At 36.7% G+C, this 25,262-nt stretch overlaps 1 protein-coding gene across 4 annotated transcripts in view; it reads left to right on the top strand.

Moving 5' to 3' along the window:
* Window positions 1-25,262, top strand: part of PTPRK (protein tyrosine phosphatase receptor type K) — a 619,247-nt gene that overhangs the window by 214,019 nt on the left and 379,966 nt on the right. For all 4 annotated transcript variants that reach the window (XM_069598358.1, XM_069598357.1, XM_069598360.1 and 1 more), the window contains exon 3: window positions 15,739-16,010. In XM_069598358.1, coding sequence (XP_069454459.1) covers window positions 15,739-16,010 — 272 coding nt within the window. The remainder of the gene's footprint in view (window positions 1-15,738; window positions 16,011-25,262) is intronic.

Here is a 25,262-nt window from a genome sequence, read left to right as displayed (position 1 = left end):
TGCTCAGCTTTCTTCACAGTCCAACTCTCACATCCATACATGACCACTGGAAAAACCATAGCCTTGACTTAGATGGACTTTTGTTGGCAAAGTAATGTCTCTGCTTTTTAATACGCTGTCTAGGTTGGTCAAAACTTTCTTTCCAAGGAGTAAGTATCTTTAATTTCATGGCTGCAGTCACCATCTGTAAAATATATGTGGAGATGATTCACAAATGTGTTTATAATAAGGTAAGCTCTTTTCTCTAAGATACAGAATCATATATCCAATAACCTACTTGACGTCCTCTCTGGTATGTTTCAGTAAAATTAATGCCCCTTCTTCCTTAGGTGATATTTATTATTTTTGGCAGTCTTTCCTATATTTGGTGAATTTCTTACCTTACAAGCTCTCATGACTTCAGAAAGAAGTCCAACACCTTTAACCCATCCTTGTAGCCAGGATATTGATAGGTGACCAAATCTCCACCTCAGACCACCTAAACGAAGCTTGAGTAGGAAGCCATTGGGTGCAGAAAGAAGACATCATGAGGATTTCCTTCTGCCAAGAGTTGAAGCATAGACATCCATGGTCAGCAAAATATAGGACTCAGCCTGGGTTCTGGGAAGAGTGTTTGTACTCAGTGATGGGTCTCCACTAATATTTTGGTTATTGTTTGGGCTTTCTAGTTTTCTTCTTAAATATGTTTCTTTTTTGTTGAAGATGATGTAGTAGCTTCTGTTGTTTACAGTAAAAAACTTGAACTGAACTTTCCTCCCAAATTGATCTCTTTCCAGTGTGCCAAGACTCAGGAAATTGTACCACTGTCTATTTGGGTATATAAGCAAGAAACATAGTGGTACATTCTGGACCCTTGTCTATTATTCACTTCTGTTTCTCATTCACATTAGTTCTTGTTGATTTTTTACCTCGTGTAGGTTTTAGATGATTGCTTCATATTATCTTTGTCATCTGCTATCATAATTAAATACAGAATTCTCTATGAGAATGCTGTTACTATTTCCTAACTGGTCTACACACGGTAGCCAAAGTGATTTTCCAAATTTAAATCTGATTTAAGATAGCAATTTCTGCTTCCCCCAGCTTAATGCTTTTCTGTGTGTCTATAAACCATGAAGATAAAGACAAAGGTCCTTATTTTGTTTACAAGACCATCTTGGTCTGTTCACGTCCTTTATCTCTGCTTCATCTCCCCCATTTTCTCCAAACAATTTAAATAATTTAAGTTATGTGTTACCTTTGTAAACTGAATTTCTTATCCACTTTGATGACAGTATAATATATAGACTAAAGAAGATGGATTTAGTATTAGATTTGGGTTGATTTCTGAGCAAGCTACTTTTTTAAACCCCACATTCTTCTGTATCATATTAAGCACTTACATACTTGATATCTTTCTCACTAGAATGTTGGATGAATTAAATAAGATATCTTTTTTTACTGTTTTACTGTTTTTTGCTGTTTTCCATTAGTGACTTTCCACTTAGCCTTCACCATCAATTCCATTAAATATGCTATTTGCTCTGTGTAGATCACTATGCCTAATCATAGCAGTAGCCCCTAAGACGTTTACTTTTTTGAGCTTGGAAGATTCTATGCCTTACAAACTCAAAGGTAGGAAAAGTAAAATTTGTAACTCACCTAAAAAGGTATATGATCAATCATAGGAATTCCTAGAGAAGGTAGAAATTAGGCTTTCAGGGGAGAAAAGGAGACCACAAGTCTTTCAAGCAAAAAGGAGGGGTAAAACAAGACAAAAAAATACATTATCTGTCATTATGAATTGTGAACTATGAGTTCATGCTGATGATTCCCTGCAAATAACACATCGCAATGTTTATATGAACTATACTTGTGAGGATTCTGGGTACCAGATAAAATGGATGGTATTATCTGTGTCTTTGCATACACTTGGTTGTATTTAGTGGATGTGTATCACCATGATTAGAGTGGTCACTTCCAGTTCATGGTACTTGTAGAGTTTTGTCACTACTTGTAGGACTATTTAAAAAGCAATTCCTTTTTAAAAAAAGTTAGGGAAACAGTTCCTAGGGAAATATTTGATAATATTATAGTTTGAAGGAAAAAAAAAATGTTGGAGACATAACCCTGCTTCTGGTTATTCCCAAGGGAGAAAACCTTGATCCTATAATGTGTGCTTAAGGTGTTTACACTTATCTTACGAATGTTACTGAAATCCTAAAGTACATCTCAATAGTAGATAGAGTCAAAAATTTGAAGTTACTCAAAGTTCCCTCTTCCCTTCTCCATATTCTCCCTTTTGTGGGGAGGGGGTGTGGGTTGGGAAACACCTGTGCGTGATTGTTGGTCAGAGTTCCCACTGCTGCTTGTTTTTTGGCTGAAACTATTTTCTATTTTAGCTTCTACAGTACATCCCAGAGGGAAGCTTTAAAAAGTTAGTGTGGGAACAGAAATGCAACAATTTCTCAATGTTTGTGTTCACTCATTGAGCCTTAAGTTAGCATTTACGAAAACAAAGTTCAATCCTTAGCTGCTCTCTGGACAGCAAGAGCCCTGTTGGAATGGAGGCCATTTGCACACTTGTATCATCCAGTTTTTCTGGATATATTTAAAAGAAATGTTTTATTGGAGGAATATCCTTGGGTGATTGTATTTGCTAAGAGGAAGTTGAATAAATTGTCCACAGTCAGAGGAGTATTTGCACATTCTTTCTTTCCTCACCAGTGGTTGATGTGGTAGTTCACAATTGACCAGGTTTATGTTTTGGTGGTTTCTTTTCTTTCTTTCTTTTTTTTTTTTATTTACTGTTTTTTTGTTTGATTGTTTTTAAATATCAGCTGGATTGGCAGCATTGGAGAGATGGATTAGTTTATCTTAGAAAACATTATTATGCTTTATTCTAGTATTGGGAACCACTAATTCCACTAGAGCTATCAAAATTAATGTAGGCTCAGAAGACTTCCAAGGGGGCTTGGATTTTTTAAAAAATTGTACCATGTCCTTTAAGCAACAATCTTAACATTTGAAGTGATGATATCATTCTCTTTTGCTTTTATGTTTCCTAGGACTTTAGTTTCTTTTGTCATATTTGGATGGTTTATGAAGATACCTGGGGAGACAGAAAATAAACATGACCCCATTTTATTTTCCACGTGTTTCCCTCTTTTCTTTTGTCTTCCCAAATTTTGCATTTAAAGTGGAGGCACTTGTTTCTTCTCTTTTTTTCATCTTGCTTGGACCCTCTATTTCTCCATACTCAATTTCTCATTTTTCTCTCATGGTTTGTGTTCTCATTCTCTTTTGCCCCACCCTCTCCCCTCATCACTTTGTATTCTAAGGCAGGCACTGTTTTCAGAAACAAGCAGATAGATTTTTGATTTAAATAATATTTTGTAAGTAAAAAAGTTAAAATACATTTTTACTTTGATAGTTCCCATTTCTGTAATTCCTATAACAGTCCTCTCAAATAGTAATTTATTATATCTATGACATTTATTTTTCTGGGACTGATTTTCATCAGTTAAGTGGTAGAGGAGAGGTGGGTGGTAACAGCGCCAGGCTGCAGAATCAGGTCTTTGACTTCAGAGCATGACTTTTTTTTTTTTTTTGCCATTTCATAGATAGGAACATGATTTCCTTGGGATGAGAGTGGAATAAGTCTTATTTCTTTTTTTCAAATCTTTTATAAAGTGTCTCCTATTGTGATTTAGAACTTTGAAAGTGAACATTGCTCAGTCGTGTCCAACTCTTTGTGACCCTATGGACTGTGCAGGCCATGGAATTCTCCAGGCCAGAATACTGGAGTGGGTAGCTAGTCCCTTTGCCAGGGGATCTTCCCAGCCCAGGGGTTGAGCCCAGGTCTCCCACATTGCAGGCAGATTCTTTACCACCTGAGCCACCATGGAAGCCCAAGAACACTGGAGTGGGTAGCCTATCCCTTCTCCAGCAGATCTTCCTAACGCAGAATCGAACTCGGAATCCTGCATGGCAGGCGGATTCTTTACCAACTCAGCTGCCAGGGAAATTTAGAACTTTAGAATTTAATAAAGGAAGCAACTTGGAACTCTTGTAGGCAGATTATCCTTGAACCTGTGAACTCAGCTGAGAAATCTCACTCAACCTGAGTTCTCTAATTGATCGTCTCTTGCCATTTGCTTATTCAGTAGTTGCTGACTTGTTACTAATTTTGAGTCACAGTAAAGCCTTATTCTCCTGATATATGGCATATTAAAAATTTTAAATAGATTTTTGGTACCCTTAGGCACATAGTGACTACTGAGTAGAGTACTTTGTCTTTGGGAATATCCATTAATATGGAAATAAATAAACACTGCACACTCATTCTGGACTAACCTTAAGGTCTGGTCTTTCATTATTAACAGAATTAAGGTATATCCAGACAACAGGCTGAAATTGCTAATATGATATTTAGGCAGTTTCCAGAGACTTCTACCTTCTCATATCTTTCAGTATTCTTTCTAGTCTCAGTTCCTTTGAGAAGGAAAGTGATGATGACAAAATTGGGTCTAGAATGAAGACTCTCTTGCCTTTTGGGGTAAATGCAGCCCTGATTATTCTCTCTGAAGTTGCTTTTCATTTTAGCAGCTGCTTCTCAAAACATGTCAGTACCACATAATACAGAAGCTCCACAGCTTGGAGAGCCATGGCGGGAGTGCCAGAATTTCAGAAACTGGAGAAATCTTCCAGCATGTGTGTGTGCGCAGTCAGTTATGTTCAACAGTTTGCGACCCCAGGAACTGCAGCCGGCCAGGCTCCTCTGTCCTTGGAATTCTCCAGGCAAGAATATCGGAGTGGGTTGCCATTCCCTTCTCCAGGGGAATCTTCCTGACCTAGGATTTGAACCTGTCTCCCGAGTCTCCTGCATTGGTGGGCAGATTCTCTACCATTGTGCTACCTGGGAAGCCCAGTCTTAGTACAAGAAATCTTAAACTTATTTATCCTTTTATAACAGTCGCTAAGGTTAGGTGTGTATATGTGTTTCCAGTGTGTATTTACCAGATTTTAAAGATAATAAGAGTGAAAGGGGAAGATTAGAAAGAAATAGGAAGGTGAGAGCTTGGAAGGAGGATTGATTCACAGGGGATAAAAAGGGTTAGGTAGAGTTGTGAAGGGAAGGGCTAAGAAAGGTTTGGCTGTCTCTGTATTAGAAGTTTTTAGGTTTACTACTCATTAACATTATCTCATTTTTAACCTTTGAAAATGTTCTTTCATACATTTTCCAGTATGATTCTCTGAACTATTTAACAGAGAAAGGAATGAGTATGACTGAAGGATCTGCCTAATCAGTGTGGTTTAGCACATCATAGACACAGTCTCATTTGGTCCTGACAGCATACCCTAAGGGCTTTAGGCATTTCAAGATGAAGAAACCAAGACAGAGAAAGGTTTAATTATTTGCCCAAGCTAGAGAGTTGAAGAGATGGGTGATAGTGGGTAGGGAAAACTGGCATCCTAAAAAATCCTGATGAGAAAAGTGCAACAGGTTGTAAAATTTGCCTGCCTTTAAGAGGGGGGTAGGTGATAATTAATTCACACTTTTAGTAGTAGGTTGCACAGATTTTCTGTATAATAGAGATGAAAATAAAAATTCAGGTGGTCAAAGTAAGGGCCAGTTGGGTTCATGCTTTTGCTTTCCAAGATGTTGTAGGGGAAGGAGATTAAACTGTAGTACAGTGTTTGGCCCAGTTTCTAGATCTTAATGTGTAGCAGGTAAACTTCCTGAGGTGACTAGTCTCCCAAGAAGGAAAAATGTTGTGCTCGTTTCATCTGAAATCTCCGTACAGTTCTTTGTTTTATGAACATGTTAGATGCTGTTCTTGAAGATAAAATACATTTTATTTTCAAATGTAGGATGGCTACCTAGAACAAATACAAAGCCCTTACTCAGGAATTAAGAGAAATTTTATTCCTGCAGAATGTGGATAAAAAAGTTCAGACAATGAAACAGACAGAGCTTCCCTGGTGGTTCAGACGGTAAAGAATCCACCTGCAATATGGGAGACCTGGGTTTGATCACTGGGTTGGGAAGATCCCCTGGAGGAGGGCATGACAACCCACTCCAGTATTCTTGCCTGGAGAATCTCCATGGACAGAGGAGCCTGATGGGCACAATCTCTGGGTTCTCAAAGAGTTGGACATGACAGAGTGACTAAGCACAGACACACACACAAAGTTGTTGGACTAGAATCCTGTGAAGTTGCATGTTCAGTTCTTTTGTGTTGGAGCTTGGGGGACAAATGTAATTTTTAAAAATGTGTGCCTCATTCTTTTAGAAACAAACTTAGTGGAAGGCATTATCTTAAGTAATAGAATGGGGGGAAGGAATAGTTAGGGATTTGGGGATTGACATGTACACTCTACTGTATTTAAAATGGATAGCCAGCAAGGTTCTACAGTATAGCTCATGGAACTCTGCTCAATGTTATATGGCACCATGAAAGGAAGGGGATTTCGGGGAGAATGGATACATGTATATGTATGGCTGAGTCCCTTCACTGTTCACCTGAAACTATCACAACATTGTTAATCGACTATGTATCAATACAAAATAAAAGTTTAAAAAAAAGAAATAATAGAAGTTAGATAGATGTTTGAAGAAAATAATAACAGACTGCAACAAAAGTGAGGGCACATCTGTCAGCCTTACCAAAATCATGGGATCTCTGGAGGGAAATGTCAGTATTGAAAACATTGTTTTGTTTTTAAGAACATTGTTTAAAGTTATTTCAGATTTACTGTTTTTCTCCCTTCTTGTTGTCTCTGGGAAAACAGTACTGCTATAACTTTTGAAATTCTTCATTTTTTTGCTTGCTTTTTTTTCCTTCTTCTTCTGTTTTTTTCTTTAGTTGAGTTCACTAAGAGTTTACCTGTGCAGAATTCATCTGTTAAGTGCTAGGAGGAAAAAGAGGTTTCTGATCTTGAAAAGACTGCATGAGAGCTGGGGAGGTGTTCTGATCGATATGGTACATTTGGTATGTAAGAGAGCATTATGGAAGTGCTGCAGACATGTGAGCAGAAAGCACAAATAGGCGGTTGCCAGGTGTCATAAAAACTTTCCACTCCGTGCTGAAGGCTCCTGACATTGTTCTAGAGTTTTGAATGAACAAGATAAAGTATGATTTTTCTGTGTGTGTGGAGTTTTTCAATCAGACAAGCCAAGTGGATTCGGTAAATGGCAAGGGCTATGAAGGCAAAAGAATGGCATGTTAGAAGGAATCTTGGAAGGAACTACTTTCTTAACAGACCAGGGAATGCTTCACTGATAGGTGGTATTTGAGCTGAGACCTGAACGATAAAAATAAGCCAGCTGAGGAGAGAGTACTCCAGGCAGAGGAAAACCCGGTGTAAAAACACTGATAACAAACATAAACTGGGATGTTTTAAAGGCAGAGGTCCACTGTAGCTGGAGCTTGCTGAGGATGAGAAGGTAGGAGATAATGTGAGAGAGGAAGGCAGGGGCCAGGTTGTATTGAAGCTGGTGGGTTAGAGTGAAGTGTTTGGGTTTAATTCTCACTATAGTGTGGAGATGAGAAAAGATGAATTGTTTTGGGAGAATCTGGCTGCCTGTAGAAAACTGTTGTAGGACTGTGAATGTGGAATTCATGAAACCTGTTAGGAGTCTATTCTAGTTGTGCTCCTGAGAAATGATAGGAGCTGGATGAACCAGCTAAGATGAAGAAATGTTGGATGGATTGAGGAGACAGTTTGGAGGCAATACAGATTGTTAGTACAAGAGGAAAGTGAGGGAAAGATCAGCCTGCTTTCTAGGTTCTTAGTTTTAGGAACTTGCTATATTACGTTGCCACCTAATCAGATGAAGCAAAATGGGATGAGGAGAAGAAGCTTGATTAAAGGAAATGAGAAGCTGGAAAATATTGTGAAAAGCAAGACATTGCCTTCAGTTTAGTAATGGCAACATAAATGCTTAGGGATATTAATCTTAAACAACACAGAAAAAAAAAATCATTCCAAATGGATTGGGACCCAAATTGTGATTTCAGTTGTCAGTGTTCCCTTTCTTGTGGTCCTGATTATGGCTTCTGAAGCTGGCTGGGCAGGAAACTGTATTAGTGTTCAGCGTTTTTAGTTTTTTCACATCAACAGTTTCTGGCACGTTTTTTGTTTCTACTGGGAAAACCTCACTCAATGCCAAGAACTAACTGTTTTGCACAGTGTGTTGGTGCTTTGGTAGCTTTTGATAACTATTCAAAATGGTCTTCAGAACACACAAAAATGCTTTTCTTATTAAGATAGAACATTACTTAGACTTTGGACTTGGACTAGAACTATACAGTTGGCTCTTCCTGGGTCTGTTCTTCTCAGCCTCTGTAATCACATGAGCCAGTTCTTTCCAATAAACCTTTTTTGTGTGTGTGTGTGAGTGTGTGTGTGTATCTATTTGTTTCTCTCATGAACCTTGATTAATATACCCTTTATATTTATATTGGTGTAAAAATATTCAGCTTTTTCAATTTTTATTCTCCAGACATCCAACATCTCAGTAAAGACTTTTGTTTCGTAGAGAATGTCTATATACCATGCAGCAACTGAATGAGTAGATTCAGTATATATATGTACACTGATAAGGTTCTCATTATAGCATGGAGTTGAAAGGAATTATGCATGTTAAAATATAATGATTCTTCACATGTACTCCAGGGACTGCTGTGGGTTCCCAAGACCATGTCAGAGCATCTGTAAGGTCAAAACTACTGTCGTAATGACACTGTTTTTCTTCTCATTTACTCATGAGTGCATGGTATAATTTCTCAGAGGCTACATGATATTTGATATTACAACAGATTGAATGAAGAAGATATCTTCTGTTAAGTCATACATTAAAGAGATTTGCAAAAATGTGCCTCCTTTTATACCATTTTTTTTTGCAAAATGTAATTTTTCATAAAAATATTTTATTTGGGTTAATATATAATGGATTTATTATTGTTAATATTAACTGAATTAACAATTTTTTTGAAATTTCTTAGTTTGAATTTCTAGTATGGTCAGTATTGCTAGAACTCACAGGAACAAAGGCTCTTTGATATTCTCAATATTTTTAAGACTGGAAAAGGGATCCTAAGACTAACATGTTTAAGAACCATTGCTCTAATAGAAGGTTTTATATATATAGTCAAGAGTGACTCTGATCAAAATGTTAAGTGTGTACTTCCAAACATTATACTCTTTTCATCAAATGATTCTGTTTGGAAGCAATATAAATCAGTTCCAACTGTTTGCTTTATTTTTGTTGTTGTTCTGAGGTTTTCTGATAATTTATCTCACATGTAAGTAGAGTTGGTACACTCTCAACAGTTATATTTTAAGAGCTAGTCCCTTTGTCTCCTCATTCATTCAGTCATTCAACTAACCAACTAACTAGTATTCATTGGTTTTCTATATGCTAGGTCCTTGTTAGATGTTTTATCAGTTCATTGCTGAGCAGTGCTTAAGTATCCTTTATTATCTGCTCTTTAAGAGTGTAGCCTGACTCTAAGCATTTCTCCTTTGAAACTAGCACAGTGTTAGCTTTGTCAGTAGAGGGCCCCGAGGGGGCATTTTAGTGGAAAGGAGCTTTTAACTCTTGATGGAGCTGTGTTTCTATTTTTGTTTCTTCTTGCTGGTCCCACAGGGCTAAAAGTTTCCCAGTGCTTGCAGTGTCTCAGAGAGCTTGCAGCCCCAGTGCTGGCTGGTGACTGCCTTTCTGTGGCTCTCCCCAGCATTCACAGAGCTCACCCCAAACCTGCTGTGTGCAAGTATTTCCTGCTTGCCGGCAGTTGTGGAACAGCTCTAGCCTGAGTGACTCAGCCGAGTCTTCACCACCCAGTGGGCTGCAACCACATCTTCTAAGCGAGTCTGATTTTCAGCAGTCTCTCTTCCTGTTCCACATTTTTTGTTCCTTGGGTATTGTGGTTATCCTTTAGAGTTCTCTTTATACCTTTAAAATCTCTATACTCTTGGATGAAATGATTGGATGGCATCGTCGACTCAATGGACATGAGTTTGAGCAAACTCCAGAAGATAGTAAGGGACAAGGAAACCTGGTATACTACAATTCATGGGGTCGCAAAGAGTTGGATATGACTGAGCAACTGATCAACAACATTACCCTCTTATAGTTAATAATTCTTTATATTATACTTTTGCTGTTATATTTTTTTGTGTGGATTTTCTCTTTTGATTGGACCCTTGAATGGATCATGTACTTTCTAAGAGAATATTATTACTCTTTTGCAGGATATAAATGTTCCTATGTAAATTATTTAAGATTTGTGTAAAGGCAGTGTATAATTAAGGGATAGAACAAGAAAAGCTGATACTGTATATCAAAGGCAGGGAAAGGTCAGGGCGGGCTGGGGCCTGTATAATGTAATAGTGTAATGATTGACTAGGGGCTAAGATGAGGGGAGGCTTTCTTATAAGAGATTGAACCCGTTCTGGAGGAGGAAACTGGTGTGATATGTGGGGAGAACAGTGAGTGCTCTGTCAGGTTGGTGAAGCTGGTTTGTGAAGAGAAGTAGTGAAAGGTAATGTAGATGTAGTACTTTGGGCAAGATCATGGAACGTGGTTAGTACTAAGCAGAGAAGTGGAAATTTCTCTTTGCTTACTTACAGGAAAATACAATGGATTTTGAATAAGAGCTGACTTAATGAAAATATTGTTAGTGTTCAGAAAGAAAGATATATTTATATATATAAAAATATAAATGAAGGAAGTTTAGGATGAAGTGTAGAAACCTATTTATCATTCATTATTTTCTTAGCAGTTAATCCTATTTTCTCTGTTACTATGTTTTTTCCTAGAAGTATAGCATAAAGATAAAATTTTCATTAATACAGAAAATTCATAGGACATTGTTTATCTAGATTTTGGACTGTGGTGTTTATGAATATGGAATTTGTTTTCTTTGGCTTTCTAAGTAAAAGCTGCTAAGTACTTGCAGCCTGTTTTTTAATGAATTGAAGTAGATAAGAAGGTCCTAGTTTTTGTATTGTTTTTTTTGAAAGCCAAGAAGCTGTTAATCTGTGGGATAAAAATAGGATTAATTTTTAAAGGGCAAAAAAACCAAAACAAAACAAATGCCGTGTTTATTTCCTAAGTATTTATCATTATCCATTTGGTGGTCCTCATGTAAGATGGCATTCATGTAGTCTTTCTTTCTTTAAAGTACAAATCTATTGCATGCCTACTGTAGAACATTCAGTGAATATGTGTGAATGAAAATAAAACAGAAGACAAAGTACAGCACCCCCCTGCCCCGATAATACAGTTGACATTTTCTATGCATTTTTGTTTTCTTTCAATTGTATCTACATGTTTATGTGTTCATATATGAATACACCCACTCACTATACCAATGCTTTTATTTAATATAAATATATATTTTCATAAGTGAGTATAATATTTTATAACCTGTGTATTTACCTAGCATATTCTATTTTCCATTAAATGTTTTTAATAATATCATTTTTAATGACTGCATAAGTATTCATCAAACTTTTGTCATAATTTTACAAATTGCCTATTATTAAAATTTTAAATACTTTTTCTTTTCCTTATTTTAATGAGGAAAATGAGAGTTTTTTAAAAGCCTTTATCTTTGTACATACACGTGATTATGTAGTGTACCTTCCTAGACTTGAAATTGCCAGAGCAGAGGCATATAACTTTTGAAAGATTTTTGATTCTCATTGGCAAATTGCTTTCCAGAAAGGCTATACTTTTTAAAAGTTTGAATTATAAGGATTTATGTTTTTTTCCTCTGTCTTAAATGATATATTTGAGAACTCTGTTGCTCAAGAGACTGTAAGGAATATTTGTAAGGCCACGCTGAAGAATTCACATTTATTAGAAATTAGTACATTATATATATGTGCACACAGATGTTTCATTATTAAGCCTTGAGATAGCTAAATTACAGCTGAATAGAACTAAACTCATTGGAAACCTGAGGGATTAGTTAGCTGATAACTAAACAATAGTAAATATGCTTAAATTATAACGTGAAGAATGAGGAAGTACATATTACAGACTTTGTTGATTCTATGTCTTGGTAGCCAGTTATTCTGGGAGACTGTGGAAGTAAGTTTTAGAAGTTGATAAGAATAGCATAGTGTTCTCTGTGTTTGGGATGATGGAAGGGAATCTTGTGTCAAACAGGCAGCTACCTCTATGGTGCCTACAGGGTAAATTGCCACTATATGAAGTCAGATGGCAGAAGGATTTAGATGGCTTTTTGATGCTACTGCTTGTTTCCTCCTTTTGGGAACTGTGAAATAAATGCATGATATTCCATCAGTTCAGTTCAGTTCGGTCGCTCAGTCGTGTCCGTTGCGACCCATGAACTGCAGCACACCAGGCCTCCCTGTCCATCACCAACTCCCGGAGTTCACTCAGATTCACGTCCATTGAGTCAGTGATGCCATCCAGCCATCTCATCCTCTGTCATCCCCTTCTCCTCCTGCCCCAAATCCCTCCCAATATCAGAGTCTTTTCCAATGAGTCAACTCTTCGCATGAGGTGGCCAAAGTACTGGAGCTTCAGCTTTAGCGTTATCCCTTCCAAAGAAATCCCAGGGTTGATCTCCTTCAGAATGGACTGGTTGGATCTCCTTGCAGTTCAAGGGACTCTCAAGAGTCTTCCCCAACACCACAGTTCAAAAGCATCAATTCTTTGGCGCTCAGCCTTCTTCACAGTCCAGCTCTCACATCTGTGCATGACTACTAGAAAAACCATAGCCTTGACTAGACGGACATAAGTTGGCAAAGTAATGTCTCTGCTTTTGAATATGCTATCTAGGTTCTTCATAAATTTCCTTCCAAGGAGTAAGCGTCTTTTAATTTCATGGCTGCAGTCACCATGTGCAGTGATTTTGGAGCCCCCCAAAATAAAGTCTGACACTGTTTCCACTGTTTCCCTATCTATTTGCCATGAAGTGATGGGACCAGATGCCATGATCTTCATTTTTTGAATGTTGAGCTTTAAGCCAACTTTTTCACTCTCCTCTTTCACTTTCATCAAGAGGCTTTTTAGCTCCTCTTCACTTTCTGCCATAAGGGTTGTGTCATCTGCATATCTGAGGTTATTGAGATTTCTCCCGGTAATCTTGATTCCAGCTTGTGTTTCTTTCAGTCCAGCATTTCTCATGATGTACTCTTCATAGAAGTTAAATAAGCAGGGTGACAATATACAGCCTTGACGTACTCCTTTTCCTATTTGGAAGCAGTCTGTTGTTCCATGTCCAGTTCTAACTGTTGCTTCCTGGCCTGCATACAGATTTCTCAAGATGCAGGCCAGGTGGTCTGGTATTCCATAGCACTCTGAAAATGTAGCAATAGTCTGGTTACATTGACAGAAGTTCATTTAGCAGAAACATTTTATAAAAATGAAATATCAACACTTCTAAAACTTTATTTAGCTTGCATTGAATATCCTTGAAATGCTGAAACAATCTGGCAAGGTTTTATTTTGTGACTTCTAATGATCAAATTGGAATTCCTACAAATTAATATACTTTGGTTATCCCATTTTCTTAATAAGAAAATTTTTGTAGCTTAAAAGTGCAACTGGCTGTAAATGGCTAAATGGTCCTAATGATAAATATCATACTATATAAATAAAATGTGAGACAAAACATTTTATTTCAAAGTTTATTTCATAATGGAAGAAATAATTATTTGAAAGCCTATAAGTCATTTAGAGAGCACTATTTGAAAATTGACGGAAGTCATAATTGATGCAGACTTGTAAAAATAATTTAAATCCACTAATGCCATAATGTGTCACTGAAAAAATAGTGATAGCCATGGAGAAATAAGTCACTACGTTTGTGAAGAAGCTGAGGCCCAATAACACTAAGTCACTTATCTAAGATCTCAGATCTGGTCCTTCTTAAAAGCCATAATTGATCTGTTCTGCTGTAGTGACTCTGAAAGACATCTTTGTAGTTCAGCCATGGACTGTAGAATGTGAGTATAACCAAGAACAGAAGCATTCTGCTTCTATAAATTGGTTTGTGATCCAGAATATCTTATTTGAAAGGAAAGGACTTAATTTCTTCAAAACATACAAGGATAGTTTATGCTATGAATGTGCAGTCTGTGAAAATCGGGAGCAGGGGAAGAAGAAAAAAGAAAAGAATTTCGGGTTACAAGAGAAGAGGAGAACTAAGAAAAATTAAGGGAAAGTAATGTCAGTGATGATCTCTATAGTAAATTTATTCTGTCCCTGGCTTAAATAACTAACAGTATTATCACTTGAAATCTTCACAAAAGTTCTGAACCATATAATACCCGTTGACCAGGAATTGGTCAGACTTGAAATCTTGAAATTTTTATTTCTTAAATAGTTGAAGCCCTCCTATGTGCTATGATTTGAACTTGTAAATTGAGGGTTAATTGAGCTGGGTTGACGGGTAGTCAATGAGTGGTTAGTGTGCCATGGAAACAGTTACTATGTTTAAAGGAGGAGACACAGAAGGTTGATTAATTCTTCAAGTTTGTCAAGAAGAGAGGTCAAAGTGTAACCCTTTTAACACTGGGTTCTGTAACACTACATATAATACATTTAGGGGGAGTGTTAAAATTACACCCTAGGGAAAAGTATTTTACAATAAAATTTGTGTTCTACCTTAAGTGTGATAAATGGGTATCATTACTTGAAATGTAAATATTTACATTTTTGTAATATATGTCTTCGTTAACATCCACAGGGACATGAGAAAAACTAGATTTTTTTTTTTAAAGCTCCTTGGACTAATATCAGCAGTTAATGTTCAAATCTCATTTTTACACTTAGCTCTGTATGACTTTGCTTGCCACACAAAGAGTGTGTTTGAGGGTGGGAGTATGAGGAACTGGGAGGTTGAGATTCTTTATGTTCTTTTCCTCCTCCTGTTAGATTTTCAAATGAATATTTATTAAGCCAAAGGTAGTGGAGTAGATTAGTGATTTCAAACCAGGTATCTGGCAGCTCTATAAGACTGTAGAGACTATTGCAGATTCAAGGACAATAGGAGTGGTGATGAGCTGTCAGCTTAGCGGAAGAGGCTCCAAGTCGGTGAATCTGCTTTGTGTCAGATTCTCAGTTCTAGAAATTTTGGCATTTTACACTTCAGTCCTCACAGTTACCCTGCAAAGTATCCTTATTCCTTGAGCAAGTCCAGAATTCTTAGTACATTGCAAAAGGTCACACAGCTTGCTTACATGATGATCTTGGAATCTGAGATCAGAAATTGATTCCAGTGCCTGTACTCATAGCCCCTCTCTGTGTTAAAATTATGGATGGGGAAAGACTAATACACTCCCTCTGTAAAGCAGGCCAATAATACATTTCTTTGGTTGTTTGCTGGAAGACCTTTGTTTAGCAAGAGTAGAGATAATTTAGGGTGGGAATCTGGATTGAACCTGGCTCTGCATGATCTGTTTGACTTTAAGTTACTAATTGTGCCTCAGTTTCCTAATCTGTAAAATAGGAATAATAACAGATTGTTGTGGAGTGTAAACTAATTTGTACATATTATGTACATTGAACAATGTCTGTTACCCCCTATGAATTCAATTCATCTATTCACTTGTTGATATCTTTCTATATCTCTGTTCTGGAAGACATAGTCTTTTAAAATTAAATTTAATACTCAGAATAGATTGGTATCATTTTTAGCTTTATTTCTGTTATTATATTTTCCCTTTTGCTTATGTATCTATTTGGTCATATTTTATGTGATATCATTTCAGGTTCCTATATGATAGTGGACTCTTCAGATCATGACCCTGGAGAAAAAGCCAGACTTCAGCTGCCTACAATGAAGGAGAACGACACTCATTGTATTGACTTCAGTTACCTGTTATACAGCCAGAAAGGGCTGAATCCTGGCACTTTGAACATATTGGTTAGGGTGAATAAAGGACCTCTTGCCAATCCAATTTGGAATGTGACTGGATTCACGGGTAGAGACTGGCTTCGGGCTGAGCTAGCAGTGAGCACCTTTTGGCCCAATGAATATCAGGTAATCATCTGTTCTTTTCTATTTCATGATTTGATGTCCTTGGATCTCACTGTGTATATAATACTTAGAGGTAAATACTGGCCCCGTAGGGATGAGAGATGATTTCTTTAGTCCTCCTCCACCACTGTTCTTGAGAAAATGTTTAAATACATTGGCACAAAATCTTCAAAGTACAGAAGATATTTCAACATATGGGAAAAGGTAGTTTAGGTACAAAATTTGTTGGTTGTTTGGCAAAGAGCTGCTTACTGCCAGACATATTTCTGTATCTGTGTTCTGGAAGAAATAGTCTTATTGAGTTGAGCATAATATTCAGACCAGATTGGTTCAATAACTTCCTGAAAATAATATTCAATAAATAAAAATGAAATAGGGCTTCATGAAATATGTTATCTAAGGAGAGGCATCTTCAGTAATTTTAAAATATTTTGTCAGTTATGTAAAGTTAAAAAAAAAGCAAACAAAACCTCACCAAGAATTTGAGTTCCAGCTTCAACGTAAAACTAAAGGATTTTAGTAAGAGTTTAGAGTCTTCATTCTAGTGACTAAGTGACTGCTTCATTCTATCCCATTGCCACTTGACTGTCTAATTACAGAGTAATTAGACTCTGTACCTGATAGGTACATGACCTAGTAGAGCTTTTCCAGCCCAACCATTACAAAAAAAAAAAAAAAAAAAAAAAACACCAACAAAAAACGTGGTCCACATGTTGGACCAACCAAACGAGGTCTTTGGATTCCACTCCCCACAAATGCTTGATTTAATTATGAGTAAACTGGACAATTAATAGTGTCAGTACCTACATTGTGAGTTGTGTGACTGAGTTTATATTGTTTAACTATGAAAGACCATTTACCAGTTTGGAAAGTTGTTAAGTAATCTTCATGTGAGGTTCAGTACCTGGTAACAGAAAGTTACCTCTCCTGAAAATTCACTTCTGTGCTAAATCTTGGAATTTAAACTTTTAAAAGATTTGCCTATTTGTAGCTTATTATAGAGCTTAACAGAGATGGGTTATGTAAAAGTCTATTTTTATTATCATTGCTGAATAATTTATAAGGTAATAACAGTTTTATTTCTGCTTTTAAAAAAAGCATGTTAAGCTTATCTTTATTCCTGGGAAGAGGGGCGGGGGAATCAATCCATTGTTTTAATTGCTTTGTTTTTGAATTGATTTTTTGTTTGTTTGTTTTATTAGAAGTCTCTTACTTCATAATTATAGTTCTAAAGGTAAGGTTCTCCATTTATGGTTATGGGTCTATGAAGATTTCAGTGGATTCTTATTAGGTGCTAGTTGATTCCATTATTCCTGAGCAGAAGGCTGTTTCTCAGCAATCCTGGAGAGCCATCTGCTTCTTCAGGGCGCACAGGTCTGGGAGGGCTGCTTATGTGGTGGGTGAGTGGATGGAGCTGTGTAAAACCAATGCTAAAAGCACTGAAGCAAGATTAATGGGCTCATCTCTGACAACAGTGGGCTGATGGCTGTCATTGCTGGGTCAACCTCACAGCACATTGTATTTATATTAATTTATTTATAATCTGTTACTGGAGCTTAACACAACACTGAAAAGAAAAAGCTCTGATTCAGCAAAATAAAGCTGTCAATGAATTCAGCCTCCTTAAAATAAGTTAAAGCTCAGATAACAAATGTAGCAGAAATATTAAAAATTTGGATTCTAGAGTCTAGTTGCTTATATTCAATACTGATTTTTGTTTGCTACCTGCATAGACAGTTCAAAAGAATGAAATTGTTAGTTATATCTTTGGAAATAAAAACCCATAGAGGTAGATTTTGGTAAATTCAACAAATAATGTATCTGTGGTATCATACTACTGATCTTTTGTAACTTAGAAATAGCATACATTATGCTTGCTCCTATTTTTTGGTAAGATATATCTTTGAATCATTGATATAACATTTTCTTTCTCTCTGTCTCTCCTTACTGTTTTTTTGCCAACTTGTAATTTCTATTTTATTTTGTTATTTTTAATTAAAATATAGTTGATTTAAAATGTTATGTTAATTTCCGCTATACAGCAAAATGATTCAGTTATACATAGATCTTTATCTTTTTAATATTCATTTCCATTATGGTTTGTCCCACTTTACTGAATATAGTTCCACAGTAGGACCTTGTTGTTTATCCATTCTATTTGTAATAGTTTCTATTTGCGAACTCCAAACTCCCAGTGCATCCCTCCTTCCCTCAGCCCCTCCCCCTATAACATTTCCTTATGGTGCAGATTTCTGTAATGTTACTTTTAATGTTGAGTTATAATACCAGGAACTGGGTGAATGTTTCTTTGTTCAGTCTCATTTTTCATGACAAAGCTGCCTAGGTTACTTGTACATGCGGTACTTTCAATAAAACTGTGCAAAAGGAACCTGTGCAAGTTTCAACCTGGCCAATGAGATCTTTTTGGAGATCTCTTTGAGAAAATGATTGCTAAATACATAGAACCTGTGGGTAAATGTCTCTTTGTTGCAGTCTAAAATTTGAGCAATAGATCATTTCTTACGTGATTACTTCCACATCCTTTTCCTTAACCTGCAAAACTTAACAATCAATGAGAGAAAATAACAATATAGAATATTGTTTATTCATGTGCTTAGTGCTCAATAAATTACTTGATTGATGTTTTCATCAATATTTGTCATTTAGATACTGGTAGTATCTGTATATCAGTTATTAGAAACAACTGTATTTATGTAGGATTTTGGCTGTTAGGAAATAACATGAAAAACTTTTGCCTATTGCTTAATGCAGAAACTTTGTGTATTTTTAAAATTAAAATATAGCCATTGCAGTGTGCCATTTTATAAGTCTACTCTTTATTCCTAAAGAAATACCATTCATTTTTAATTTTTCCAGACTCTAGGTTAAGTAGAATTGTGATATTCATAGAAATTGATCTCCTTGGTTCCACAATTTTCTCAACTTCTCTTTTCCGGAGATCTTACACTCTCTGGACTTCTTTAACCTTTTTTGTTTGTTTGTTTTAACTTTCTCAATTTTCTAACTCTCTTTTCTTTTGTTTGTTTGGTGAAGATGCCTATCTTTCTTTGCTTGAACCATTCTGTATCTGACCACCCATCTTGTACAACCCCTTTTCACCCAACTTTAATAATAACAACAGAAGCAATCAAAAATAGGCTGAGAATACTACTACTTTTAATTATTAATAGTATGGGATAACCTTTGTATAAAAATCATGATCCTGGAAGTGAAAACAAATGGTCCTCACAAGCCAGTCCTTTTCTTTTCCATTTTTCTGTTGAACTAAATATCTGAAAAAGATACAATATATCTTTGGTATGGCTTTCCCTTCCCACAGATTCCATCTTATCAGATGCCTAAAGAGAAGATTGATGTGGTAATTTAATTACTAGTTTTCAACCTCAAGAAACCTCAGATTTGAAAAAAACTACATGAAATTGTGAAATAAAGGCAAAAGTGATTCTTTGAATAATTAATTTTGGTTACCTGGAAGATTAGGATAAGGGCCCATGGACACTTCCTAGGTGAATCTTGACTCTCCTATTTAGCAGATGTACAGCCTTGGGGGTGTTCTTTAATCTCTTTGACTATAGTTTCCTCATCTGAAAAATGAGGATCACAACAGTACCTGTCTCACTGGGTTTTCTAAGTATTAAATGAGCTAATACATACAGAGTGTTAAGAAAACACTCTATAGTAGTTGTTAACTCTATAGCAGTAAACTACTCATATAGTGGGTGTTTATCATAAATTAGGTTAACATTATGTTGAATAAATAAAAAATAACGTGAACTCTATTGGATTTAATAACTGCTCAGCATTTTTCTTTAATTATGGAACATACTATGTATTTTTTTAAATAGCAGATTTAGGTTCATAGCCAATTTGAGAGGAAGGTATAGAGACATCCTTATGTATCCCTGGTTCCCACACATGCATAGCCTCCCCCATTATCAGCTCCTACCAGAGAGGTATGACTGATGAACCCGTGTTTGTTATGATAGATGAATCTGTATTGACACATCATGGTCACTCAGGGGCCTTTCCCAGTGACGCTAGAGGTTAAGAACCTGCCTGCCAATGCAGGAAACATAAGAGACTCAGGTTCAATCCCTGGGTTTGGAAGATCCCCTGGAGGAGAGCACGCAATCCATTGCAGTATTCTTGCCTGGAGAATCCCATGGACAGAGGAGCTACAGTCCATAGGGTCTCAGAGGGTCAGACATGGCTGAAGCGATATAGCACAGCACAGCACAATCACTCAAAGTCTGTAGTTAATTTTAGGGTTCACTCTTGGTGTTATACATTCTAAGACTTTAGACAAATATATAATGACATGTATTCATCATTATAGAATCAGAGTATTTTCACTGCCCGAAAAGTCCTTTGTATTATACCTCCCCTCTTCACGCCACTCTCTTTTTCTCTGGGTTTTAATTTATTAAAATGTCTAATTTTTGTACACATTATTAACACATCATGCTAACTTCTGGAGATACATAGGTAAAATCCCTCTTTTCCTGACGCTTACAGTCTAGCTTGGCCCTTTAAAAAGGTAAAGATAAATAAATGTAAAGATAAAAATGTTAATCAGAGGTGGGGTCTGCCTTTAAGGAGCCTCGTCCAGATGGGCATGTGAGATATGCGTAGATAAAACTTTGAAACAATATATATTTAATAGCAATTATTAAATGACGTAAGGGGGATAGATATACAATGAGGTGGGAAAAATGAAAACAAAAGAATTATTTCAAATATAATTTGAGACAGAAATGGAACTAGAATTCTTGCCTCTTGATTTCTCTGTTCCTTGATTAGTTTGCTTTCTAGTGTATCTGTTTTGGTTAACCAGCACTGTCTATAGTGAAACAGGATGAGCAAATGTGAATTTTATTTCTGACATAAGCGTTGCAGTGATACAATAATACGTAAGGAATTATTTCTCACCTGTGTCTTCAGAACAATAGATGTCTTTTTAGCTTACTGTGTTAATTATAGAAAGTATCATATTACATGCATTTTATTTGCCATGGTTATAAGTTGCTAATTCCTCCTATTTTTATTGACCTTAAGTAAGTACTGTAAATTTTTAAATTGCTCACTAAACAGAAGCAAAAAGAAAGAAAACAAAAAACAACTCAAATATCATGAGGTATTATCTTAGTGGTAAATCTGAACTGAAGAATAGCACACCTCTAAGAATATAATTTTCTCTACTCTGGAAATCTGACCTGTCTTGAATGTGTAAAACTAAATTCTGCTTTGGGATTAAATCCATTAGTTTCTTAGTGAACAGTGAGGTTGTTACCAAATGAGGCAGGCAAACATAACTTCCAAAACTATTAGTGGAAACCTAATCTGCTGTTTTCCATTAACTGGGTGCACATCATTAATCACAAGAATGATGCGTGATGAAAACTGCAGGGGTTTGGCCTGAAATTGGAAAGTGATAATATAGCAAAATGTGCCTTTTTTTTCTCACCCCCTAATTCACTGAGAAATAAACACTGAACTTTTGCAAGCCATTTTCTTAACATTTTCCACTGGTTTAAAAAAAAAAAAACTGTAAGAACTGGACAAGCATGAGGTCTTTTATTTTTGTTTCCATTTTAAAGGTTTATGTTAACATGTATTGCACTGATATTTTGGCAGTGGAATGTTTGTTGCACTCCAGAGATACTGCTGCTTTGGATCCAAGAAGATTGGGACTTAAACCAAATGACTGTTTACATAAATAAAAAGTCTCTAAAAGATTGCTCTTGAAGTAGAGGCGCTGAAATAAGAGCATGCTCATGAACCATCCATGCAAAGCATGAGGAAAAGAGGATAGCACTCCTGTGCCATAGCTCTTGGGATGCTTCCAATTTTTATTGGTCTTTATCCAACCATGTAGAGCCCCACGGAAGAAAGGAGGGTAGCAATATTTTTCTTTCCTAGATGGATTTTCTGTCCTAGTCTGCTTGAGGAACCATAACAAAATACTACAGGCCAAGTGACTTAAACAACAGAAATTTATTTCTCTTATTGTGTGAAGGCCAAAGATCAAAGTGCTGGTCTATTTGTTTCCTGGGGAGAGCTCTCTTCTTGGCTTGCAGATGCCTACCTTCTCCCTGTGACCTCACATAATAAAGAGAGAGTGCTCTGGTGTCTCGTCCTCTTCTATGGGCAGCAGACCAATTGGATTAAGGTCCCACTCTTCTGACCTCGTGCTGAGTCACTTCAGTCATGTCCTACTCTTGTGACCCTATGGACTATAGCTTGCCAGGCTCCTCTGTCCATGGGATTCTACAGGCAAGAATAGTAGAGTGGGTGGCCCCGCCCTTCTCAAGGGATCCCCACCCAAGGATTGAACCTCAAATGCCTCCTGCGTTGGAGGCAGGTTCTTTACCACTAGCACTACCTGGGTTCTTAATTACTTCCTAAAGGCACAGTCTCCAAATACAATCACATTGGCAATTAGGATTTCAGCATATGAATTTGGTGAGGTGTCGCAGGGGACACAATTCAGTCCCTAACACTAGGTATCTCTTATAGGTGTAACGTCGTCATTTACAACCATTATAAATGACTCTGGCTCATTATTTTATATGACGGTATTGCAGATATTATGAATTTTCTGTTCAGTAGTCATTCTACTCACTTTTTTCAGATACTTTTCCATCTTACTTACTTCCCCAACTTACTTTGCAGATAGGAGTGGCACAGCACTAGCCAATGAATTATGATGGAAAGTCAGCTGGGAGACTTCTGGGAAAGATGTTATTCCCTGATTAAAAAGAGATCCATGTTGTTGCACGAAAACATGATGCTTGGCCCTACTGCAATTATTTTGTAACTCAGAGAAAGAAAATAACACATTAAGGGTAGCAGAAGAAAGTATGGAAGGAACCAGGGTCCTACTCTCAGACAAAATGACAACAACAGCAGCAATAAAAATAATATTACAGCAATTTTTAGTTGAGTATTCTCCCATGCAGTTTAAGACATCCTATTATATCATGTCATATCTTTGTTGACCTTTTAGACAATCCTACCTCTCAACACATTGTTTGTAGATAGCACAAGTGAGATATATGGCAAAATTATTTGTATCTATCCATGGGATCGCTAAGTCGGACACGACTGAGCGACTTCACTTTCACTTTTTACTTTCATGCATTGGAGAAGGAAATGCCAACTCACTCCAGTGTTCTTGCTTGGTGAATCCCAGGGATGGGGGAGCCTAGTGGGCTGCCGTCTATGGGGTCACACAGAGTTGGACACGACCGAACCGACTTAGCAGCAGCAGCAGCGTGAATGAAGCAGTTAATAATTTTCAGTCCAGTTGCAGAGAGAAGACAAAGCTATATACCTGAAAATGTAAATAGGACTATGATAGAATGAGTCAATGATTGAAAGGAATAGAAAGAAAGGAAGGAAGGATAATTCGTTGAGTTTCTACTATGTTTATAAAACACTGAGCTGGATACTTCCATATATGTCACTTTTACCTTGTTTTAATACTTGATCAAGTGTTAAGTGAATGTTTTTTATCTTCATGCATGGACTAAGTTGCTAATTATGAAATGGTCAAAATTATTCCCCTTTATCTCTTTACTAGTTTAATTTTGCTTTAAAAAAATTGGACTTCAGTCATATCAGTGACATCTGAAGTTAATCATAACTTAATAGGCTTACTTAAGTTCTGGTAATAGTATTTGCCTAACCTTGGCATTCTGGTTCATTTTTACAGTAGCACCATACTTTCTGTTTGATGGGCTGTTAACAAAACAGCTTTCTGATGCTCAGTTTTACTCTTAGTGATTCCCTGTTTGTTTCACTGAAAGTACTCCCAATAGATTTGACATTATTATTGTCATTGTTTTTCTTTAAAATTATCATTCTGCGAGGATGACTTCTGTCTGGTTGTGTCAGTGATTTATTATAAAACACCTGCTTTACTTTTCCTTTGGACTCTGTTTGCTTTGATTCATTGATGAAAGTTACAGTGTGTAAACAGATTAAGAAAAGAGTCCTAGTAACACAATTAGTCTTTCCCATTCTGTTGTTTTCCTCTATTTCTTTGCATTGATTGCTGAAGAAGGCATTCTTATCTCTTCTTGCTATTCTTTGGAACTCTGCATTCAGATGCTTATATCTTTCCTTTTCTCCTTTGCTTTTCACCTCTCTTCTTTTCACAGCTATTTGTAAGGCCTCCCCAGACAGTGATTTTTCTTTTTTGCATTTCTTCTCCATGGGGATGGTCTTGATCCCTATCTCCTGTACAATGTCATGAACCTCATTCCATAGTTCATCAGGCAATCTATCTATCGGATCTAGACCCTTAAATCTATTTCTCACTTCCACTGTATAATCATAAGGGATTTGATTTAGGTCATACCTGAATGGTCTAGCAGTTTTCCCTACTTTCTTCAATTTAAGTCTGAATTTGGCAATAAGGAGTTTATGATCTGAGCCACAGTCAGCTCCTGGTCTTATTTTTGTTGACTGTATAGAGCTTCTCCATCTTTGGCTGCAAAGAATATAATCAATCTGATTTCGGTGTTGACCATCTGGTGATGTCCATGTGTAGTCTTCTCTTGTGTTGTTGGAAGAGGGTGTTTGCTATGAGCAGTGTGTTTTCTTGGCAAAACTCTATTAGTCTTTGCCCTGCTTCGTTCCGCATTCCAAGGCCAAATTTGCCTGTTACTCCAGGTGTTTCTTGACTTCCTGCTTTTGTATTCCAGTCCCGTATAATGAAAAGGACATCTTTTGTGGGTGTTACTTCTAAAAGATCTTGTAGGTCTTCATAAAACCGTTCAACTTCAGTTTGTTCAGCATTACTGGTTGGGGCATAGACTTGGATAACTGTGATATTGAATGGTTTGCCTTGGAGACGACCAGAGATGATTCTGTCGTTTTTGAGATTGCATCCAAGTACTGCATTTTGGACTCTTTTGTTGACCATGATGGCTACTCCATTTCTTCTGAGGGATTCCTGCCCACAGTAGTAGATATAAATTAGAGATACCAAGGGAACATTTCATGCAAAGATGGGCTCGATAAAGGACAGTAATGGTCTGGACGTAACAGAAGCAGAAGATATTAAGAAGAGGTGGCAAGAATACATGGAAGAACTGTACAAAAAAGTTATTCACGACCAAGATAATCACGATGATGTGATCACTAATCTAGAGCCAGACATCTTGGAAAGTGAAGTCAAGTGGGCCTTAGAAAGCATCAGTATGAACAAAGCTAGTGGAGGTGATGAAA

Source organism: Ovis canadensis, chromosome 8 (genome assembly GCF_042477335.2).
Source record: "Ovis canadensis isolate MfBH-ARS-UI-01 breed Bighorn chromosome 8, ARS-UI_OviCan_v2, whole genome shotgun sequence".
NCBI lineage: Eukaryota > Metazoa > Chordata > Mammalia > Artiodactyla > Bovidae > Ovis > Ovis canadensis.
Note: the sequence above shows the minus strand (reverse complement) of the source record. Positions and strands in the feature narration are given on the sequence as shown.